This window comes from Daucus carota, chromosome 6 (genome assembly GCF_001625215.2).
Source record: "Daucus carota subsp. sativus chromosome 6, DH1 v3.0, whole genome shotgun sequence".
Lineage (NCBI taxonomy): Eukaryota > Viridiplantae > Streptophyta > Magnoliopsida > Apiales > Apiaceae > Daucus > Daucus carota.
Window position 1 is genome coordinate 23,607,810 of NC_030386.2, and position 8,714 is coordinate 23,616,523.

Here is an 8,714-nt window from a genome sequence, read left to right on the forward strand (position 1 = left end):
TTTTTAAAACCGGTTTTTAGTCAAAAACTGATATTCGGATAATTTACTCTTCATTTATCATTTTTTCTCTTAATCCAAGCAATACTGGACACATAATAATTAATAAGAATGCCAAGAAGTACAACATTAAGATTCGAGGCCAATCAATAATATACAGGCTGCAATTGGTACACACGTACCTATACATGTATATATGTTTTTATGATCAATGAACTTTAAAAATGTATGATTATGTATATCACATTTCTATCACTCAGGAAGCTCCTTCCCCACAAATGCTGAATTCAGAACCGGAGGGTTACCACCGTTACGATCCCCATCTTTTCGGAGCTGCAGAGAATTATTCACTTGGCTTTCTTTATTCATGAGGGACGAAATGGCTGCCGCGACAGCCACCTTAAACTTCGGATCAGAAGTGATTGCACTCATATTTTCAGCCATCAACTTCCCTTGATCACCTTTCGATTTTCCACTGGCATCGTCTGATTGCAGTGGAGGCACGCGAAACTGATGCAGCATATTAGTACTAGTGACAATGTTGTTCAAGTTGCTAGGAATCCAGGGATTGTGCAACTGGGGTGAGGAGTTGGAGGAGCTGGCCATGAGGAATTGATGAGGGAATTTGGTGATGTTAGCGTAATCGAGGGCATTGGGAGATGGACTATTGTAACTGATATTGTTGTGGTATGGGAAATTTGATTGTTGGTGGAAGGTGGAGATGTTGCTGATGTTGTTATTATCGACTAACATGTATGAACAGGCTGCTGCTGATGCTGTGGAAGCCAAGGCTGTCGCGCCAACCGGGAGAGGATGATTGTGGCTTCCTTCATAGGTTGTTATGAGTATTGACATGTCCTCTAGACATCTTTGTACCTAATAGTTGATCACAATTAGCAACATTTCAAGGAGCACTAATTAGATAACTAGTCATAAATAGCTAGGAGTACTGGTCCTGGCATACGTATATCAGGACCTCTTAACCTGCCCACAAACTCTTGGAGGCCACTGGCCCGCGCATTTTAACCGTTGGACGGGCCCGTCCAGCGATTAAAAAGCGCTGAATGTATTAAACTTTTGTTATAGTTGGATAAGAGTTCCCTGACATCATATATGTCAGGGACCTGGACCCAATAGCTAGATAGATCGAAGATTAGTTTTTATCATAATTTTAATTTTATTTAATAAAGTTAATAAGGAATGACCATCAAAATCATAATTGAGAATGTAGAAAAGGAACAGTCTCTAAAATGACCATCAAAGCTATGATACCTGTTTTCGAACTGGGCAACCAGGAGCTACAGTGCAGCGATAGTAAGCTCGTGGGCAAGGATTTCCTTTCGCAATCTTCTGTCCATATTTTCTCCATTGGCATCCATCGTTCATCTGTCATACGAGTTTTTATCATATCATAATCATATATATCAAAAAAAAATTAATAGATTAATTAATGCTGCACTTACAGTGGGGGTGTCGCATCTAGCTCGAACAGAAACCCTAGCCTTCTTGTTAGCAGGAGAAGCAGCATTGTTTATCAGACCACGCAAGTCAACTCGTTGTAACTTGTTCTCTGTCGGACTAGGCTTTTTCCTTATGTCATCCTCGCAATTGTCCTTTTCTACATCTTCAGCTTCAAGTACTACTTCATCATCCTTTTCTCTAATTTGCTCTTGTTGGCTCTGGATTCTCAGTGACAACCCTAATTCACTCTCTTCATCATAGTTAACATTCTTCTCTGGTGGACTGCTCTTTCTTTTTCGAATATGATCAGCATCACCCCCATTTCCATGGAGTGAAAGGAAACAATTTGGCTCCTGCAATTTGTATTGCATGCATATATTATAAGTTATTAGCAATTTACAACCATTCACTACTATATATACTTTTTACACAAAATCATCTAAATACATATATGGTCTAGTACTTTTTACACGTATTTTATGATTTAACTTAACTACTTATATCACGCAGTCACATGTAAATATTGTGCATATAGAAAGTATTTGGACCAGATTCCGAGAATGAATGACTACTTAATTATGGTATACTAATTAAGTTACCTTGTCACAGTTATCTTGTGTAATGATGGAGAACTTCTGTTGAAGATTATTGTAATCTCTCAAAGTTTGCTCTACCACCTTCATCAACAGCTTATTTTCTTCTTTCATTCGCCTCACTTCTGTCTGCAACGCCGATAGCTAAGCACAAAAAAGATACAAAATTAATTCACCGGCAATTCACATAAAGACATCATAATAACATTTCTTAAACGAAAGGAACTCCTGGCAGTGACTGTTGTATTCTCATACAATTCATTATACGAGAAAGTATCTTGCGACAAAAAAAAGAAAAGAAGAAGGCATCATAATAACATCAATTTGATTCTTGATCAATAAGCACATGCGTGCAGTGATTACATAATTAAGAGAAGTCTTGACTGGTTAAATTAAAGAACCTGGATTTATTGTTAGGGAGGTTTTGAGTTAATCGAAGATATATAATAGTAGTACTGCAGATGCACTTACCTCTTGTGTCTTGAAATCTTTCTGAATCTTGGAGACGCGGGGAGATCCAACAACATCTGATCCTTCATGATCTTGTGCTTCATCGACACGAGGTTCTTTCATAATCTGTGAAACATTTTCACCATCTTGTTGATTATGATCACTATGTGAGTGATGTTCATCATGAGTGTCTAGCTTCAAGGAAAGATCAAATTTAGTCTCAGATTCTTTTGATCTGCCCATTCTTACCACCCAGCCTGCAAGATTCTAGTTTGGTACCAGCTCTTGAAAATATAGTAGTATGAGAAATTGGTCTATGCTTTTAAGGTACCAAAGTCAATTGCCTCGGCTCAACTCTCAAAGACACTTAAAAAAATATGGAGTTAGAGTATGTGTAATTGAGGTTTGACACACAAATAACTAAATAAGCTTTCCACACCCATGTTCTAGTTTATTTGTTTTCGGGTGAAGCGTGGAATTTATATTAATCAGTCGGCTAGCTAGAGGGGGCTATTAATTAAGAGGAGTAAAAAAAATGCGAGCTGTGTGATTTAAAATCCCAAAAACAAGATCATGCAAGGAAGTGAGCGTAACTAGGGCTCAAATCTTGAATTTGTCAACTGGGAGACCTCCCCACCACTTTCCACTCTATATTATTACATCCCCTTTTTTAGGAGCACCCTTTGGAAACTGTGTTCCCAGCAAGAAATACGATTATTTTTTGTTTTTTCACTACTAGAAAAGCGGGCATTTCCGACCAAAATTTCCGACCGACCAAAGTGGTCGGAAAAAAAGCGGTCATTTCCGACCGACTTACCGACCAACCGCGATCGGTCGTAAAAAATGGCGTCATTTACGACCGCCATTACCGACCGCACCAAATCGGTCGGTTATAATGGGCGTGGGTCCCGCTAACCAACGTTCTTCAGCTGACATGGACGCCACGTCGGTAAAACCGACCGACCCATTTCCGACCGCCTGTGGTCATTTCCGACCACCTTGACTGGTTTAAAATAATTGGTTTAGCTTTTAACTAGTTGTCGAGCTGTGATTGGCTGAGTGGAGACGAGGTGGAGCCCAGATTATTTCCGACCGATTTTGGCGGTCGGAAATGACCTGCTTTATTTCCGACAGAATTGAAACCCGGGCGGTCGGTTTTGACTTCTTAAAAAAACAATAAATTCTATTCGACTAAGTAAACTATTTGAAAAAAACTAAAAATATTGTACATCCGGAAAACCGACCACATTCAATATATTTCCGACCAAACTCATAATTTTAACACAGAAAACCGACCACATGCAACACATTTCCGACCAAACTCATAATTTTAACACAGAAAACCGACCAAATTTAACTCATTTCCGACCACAAACTCAAGTGCAGAAAACCGACCATTTCGTTCTGTCATTTCTGACCGATTTAAAACCCTGGCGGTCGGTTTTGACTTGAGAGAAAAACAAAAAAATTATTCGGCCAAGTAAACTTCTTAAAAAAAAATTAAAAAAATTGAAACTAGCTTTTAGTAAATTAATAAATTAATAAAAAATTATTCATCACTTAAAATTTGATTTTTAATTTTTTTTTATTTCTGTAACAAAGTATAAATACTAACTAACTGATTTCAAATTAATTATTCAAACAACAGAAAAATGTAGAATCTTTGTGATATGGTCTGATTTAAGGTACTAATCATGATAGCAAAAGAAGAAAAATATAAAAAAAATTATAAAGACACTATTATGTTACGAATCATGCATTGCAGTGAATGTCGGAGTTCGAGGTTTGGATTTTATCAGAAGTTATCCTAGGGTGTATACTTTCGAAATATCAATTTGTTTTTTAGGCGATCCAACCGTACGGATCGTAAATTAAGTAGTCATAGTAGTTGTATACCAAAAATCAAATCAATAGGATTTTATCCGTTGAGATATTATAACGAAAATATAATGTTATACTTTAATATAGACGTAGGGTTATTTTTTTATAAAAAAATAAATTTGTTTTTTAGGCGATCCAACCGTACGGATCGTAAATTAAGTACTCATTGTAGTTATATACCAAAAATCAAGTCAATGAGATTTAATCTGCTGAGATATTATAGCGAAAATGTTATGTTATTCTTAAATATGGATGTAGGATTATTTTTTTTACAAAAAAATAAATTTGTTTTTTAGGCGATCCAACCGTACGGATCGTAAATTAAGTACTCATCGTAGTTATATACAAAAAATCAAGTCAATAAGATTTTATTGTTTTACATATTATTGCGAAAATATTAGGTTACGATACTTAAGTATTGACGGAGGGTTATTTTTTTAAAAAAATAAATAACTTATTTAAATAATCCAACCGTACGGATATGAATATAATTACTCATCTTATATTGGTCCTTAAAATCAATAATTTTGAATATTAGTTGAAGGAATATTATAATGAAAAATTGATTTTCGAGTTACTTAATTTTGTAAAATAGATGTAGGTTTATATTTAAGTTCCTTTAATTTTATAACATTGTTGTAGCTGCTCTGGTGGTTGAACACTGTACGCATAAGGCTGAGGTTGGGGGTTCGATACCCGAGATGTGTCTTTTTTTTCAACGCCTTTTATACTTTCCCGGGTTCAGTTTTGGTAGAAGTTAAAACACCCGCTCTCTCAAAACGCAGCGTTTCACTCCGTTCATCTCTCCCAACTCTCCCTAACTCTCTCCCTTGTACGTGCTTTTGATCTCTCCTACTCTCTCTCAACACTCTCTCGAATCTCTCTCAACACTCTCTCGAATCTCTCTCTCTGTAAGTGCTTCTCTCCGTCTCTCGATTCTCCGTCTCCCTCTCCCTCCCCCTCCCCCTCCCCCTCCCCCTCCCCCTCCCCCTCCCCCTCTCCCTCTCTCTCCCTCCCTCGCTCTCTCTCTCTACTATGCTCATTTTAGGGTTTTGTATCTCTCTGTATATATATCATCAGTTAGGGTTTTGATTTTTTATGGCTCAAATTTGTTCAAAGTTGCTTTAATGTGGTTTATATATGTTTATATGTCCTTTAATCCGGCTCTATTTTAGTTGTCTTAGTTGTTTGATCTGTTTTATGAGATTTTGTGTAAATTAGTTTTTGTTTGTGTTTTTGTTTGTGTAAAGTATAGCAAATTAGTTTGTTTTTGTGTTTGTAAAATGCCTATGCATGGATTTTCTAGGTGTATCAGTTAGGGTTTAGATTTTCTGGGTGTATCAGTTAGAGTTTAGTTTGTGTTGGTGCAGAGGGCATTTGGGTATGGGTTGCATATATATAGTTAAGAGTTGTTTTATGCTCTTGCAAGTTGCTCGTAAACCAGTTTCAGAATCTACATTTCACTTTTGTCTCGAGTCTATTGTCCTCCTGAGTATCTCGCATATTTGTTTACATGTTTTATAGGACAAGACAGTGTTATGATCCTCATAAAGGACTCTCTGTTTTGGTAACTTCGGAGATTGGTAGGATAGCGTTAGTCTCGACTCTCTCTTGAACCATATGATTCAGCTTCATTTATTTTCCTCATAAGCGTATAGTATGAATCAATAAATATGCTGCATTTTACACTGAACAGAATTACAGACATAGGATTTCTTAAAAGGATTAGTATATTCCAGTTGTTTGATTAATTTCTAAGATAATAATTGTGGCTTCCTGTTTGATAGAGGTTTTAAACTCGATGTCACTTGGCGTTTATATCAGTCTAGTGATCCCTTGTAGAAGTTATTAGTTACAGCTGGGAAGCATTAAGCACTCTGCAAATATTGTCTAAAATTCAATACTCATACAATAATGTAAAAATAGCAAGTACAAATAAGTGTAATAGTAGTATTCTCGTTTATAGCAAGTAAAGTGATGGAATCATAGTACATGTAAAATATACACACAGCTAAGTGAGATCCATTTGGTCTCATTTGTAAAATAAACAACTAGGCAGGATAAATGTGATGCCTGGTGAAGCGTTCAAACTTGAAACCTCGATAAAGACAACAGGGATTAATAATATTACTTTAATAATCTACTCTATACATTTGTGTTTCTGTTACTTTTATACTGCAATATTAGGCTTTAATAATAACTTATGCCTATTATTACTATTAAATTAAATGAACACATTAATTTAATTAAATGATAATCCTTTAAGATATGCTTTTCTAAAAGTATAACTAGTACACCTGGTTCTGGTATTAAATCATAATTCATGCTGAGAACAGGGTGAAAAAGTATTTTATTAAGAGCATAACAGGCTAAAACTAAGTTCCTGCATTTTTTTTTTGAAAAGCTTTAGTGATTTATCTAAAGTTTCCGAGATATCGTTCATTTCACAACCATAAGGAGTGTCTTGTAAGAATGCTTGCTTAGTCGGAAGTTGGAACACCTGTAATCCCACATGCCTAATATGTAATCCATCTACTGGCATTGGTTTCTTGAAAAATCTCATCTTCCTCTGAGTTCCAGACTAGGTAAAATCTCTTTGTTTAGCAAAAACTCAGGTGATAATCTGACAAAAGCACCATAGCTTGGATAAAACTAACTTCATGAAGATGACTAATCCTAATTCTGGCAAACTCTCTCAAAGTATTGCAAGAACATCAATAACTGGTCTGAGGTACAATGACTCAAAGCTCATTTGCATTGTCTTCTTAACCGCTCAGGTACTGGAATTATTTATAACTCTTCCAGTGCACCTGTCAGCCCATGGCCAAACACAAATAATTAAAATCACAAGCTCAAAATGTTTGTTTCAAGAGCAAATATTAGTAGCAATATACCCTAGCTATGTCAAGTTCTTTAGGTAACAGGGTAGCAACTAGCAACAAACAAGACAACTCTAGAGAATATTGATTTGGTACTGAATTGCAAAAAAAGCTAAAATTTATGAGAATATTGAAGATGCTGGCCCTTTTCTATAAATCATTTCTGGTTTAAAAAAATTGTTACACCGTATGAATTGTTGGTTTTTATTTATGAGTAAATTTGTCACGTGCTGTACAGAAATTGAAATGGTATGAATAGTATCATTTCTATTTTTTGTGAGGATAGATGAATCTTACTATATTTAACCTATTTGTCTGGTTCTTTTGTTCAACTTTAGTAAATCAGGTAGTGTGACTGATCTTCTCTTAACAAAAATAACAAACCAAAACTTCATTTTAGTCTCAGCTGGTGTAATTATCTTCTGTTACTTGTTGGAATCAAACAAGCTGATTCTGTGGCCAGGGAGATTAATTATAACTAGAGATTTACTGTTTTTCAAGAAAAATATGTGATTGAGAAAAAAAATTTAACTGTTTTCATATAAAAGTTGCAGTCTGGGTTAAGTTAGACCATGATCCCCGTGTTTGGCCGATATGATCCCCGGGTTAACTTTTTGATCTGAATGGTCATATGCTTAGTGAACTTTATCAGATTATGTTTGTTGATTACCATTATCTGAATCGGTGAAATGGTGCAGTAAGGTCAGTTTGTCTGTAGTAAGAGATCTATATACCCACTTAGGCACTTACACAAAATCTTAGCAGTATATTTGTCACAAACTTAAAGAAACTATGTAAACAGGCAGTTAATACACTGCTAATTTATTACTAATATCTTGTATAAAAGTGAAAAGTAAGTACTCAATCAAATTCGTCTTTTGTTTTTATTTATAATGTGAAGTAAGATCCAAGGAAATTAATCCCCTGTAAATTGCTCTATGCCTGCATGAACTTTTTCATAGCAGAAACCTATATATATACATGTACTTTATACAAAGAGAGACAAATGGATTAATTAAAATAAGAAACTTTAGACTTCATGACTCTTTAGTTTACTAAGTTTTTTCAGAGGAGTTATATGATATAAAAGATATGATCATCAATTGCTATATACGGTGATATAAATTTTTAATTATTGCAGGCAATTGCGGAGGCAACTAAGGATGTCACCGATGGTGAGAGTTCGGAGAATGACATTGATGGGGATGTCGGGATGATGATGGTGATGGCGATGAGGAAGATTGAAGTGAAGCTACCTAGCTAGATGCATTATTGGTAGGGATGCTGATTTTGTTAAAACATTGCTTTTGGCTTTTGATTGTTCAGCTGTAATGTATATGATTGTTGGCTTTTGTTGGCTTTTGGGTGATTGTTCAGCTGTAACATTTATGTCGTACTGAATTTTATAACTGTTCTTGTTTAAATATATGAATGCTTGTTGGCTTTTAAATTG

At 35.4% G+C, this 8,714-nt stretch overlaps 1 protein-coding gene and 1 long non-coding RNA gene across 2 annotated transcripts; one reads left to right on the forward strand and one right to left on the reverse strand.

Moving 5' to 3' along the window:
* Window positions 1-132: 132 nt before the first annotated feature.
* Window positions 133-2,929, reverse strand: LOC108226930 (probable WRKY transcription factor 9). Its single transcript, XM_017401923.2, has 5 exons — window positions 2,523-2,929; window positions 2,058-2,195; window positions 1,461-1,811; window positions 1,270-1,383; window positions 133-873 (listed from the first exon to the last, which is right to left on the reverse strand). The coding sequence occupies exons 1-5, from the start codon at window positions 2,742-2,744 to the stop codon at window positions 250-252; spliced, it is 1,449 nt and encodes a 482-aa protein (XP_017257412.1). The 5' UTR covers window positions 2,745-2,929; the 3' UTR covers window positions 133-249.
* A 2,254-nt stretch (window positions 2,930-5,183) lies between these two features.
* LOC135146978 (uncharacterized) lies at window positions 5,184-8,714 on the forward strand. Its single transcript, XR_010284179.1, has 2 exons — window positions 5,184-5,293; window positions 8,403-8,714. It is a non-coding gene; the product is annotated as an uncharacterized LOC135146978 (long non-coding RNA).

Bases quoted from the DNA above. Each gene is read 5' to 3' on its own strand.
- LOC108226930 (XM_017401923.2), bottom strand. From the start codon at position 2,744: ATGGGCAGATCAAAAGAATCTGAGACTAAATTTGATCTTTCCTTGAAG. The intron at 1,812-2,057 runs GTAACTTAATTA...TACAAATTGCAG, and splicing joins CACAAGATAACTGTGACAAG to GAGCCAAATTGTTTCCTTTC. The intron at 874-1,269 runs GTATCATAGCTT...ATCAACTATTAG, and splicing joins GTTGCCCAGTTCGAAAACAG to GTACAAAGATGTCTAGAGGA.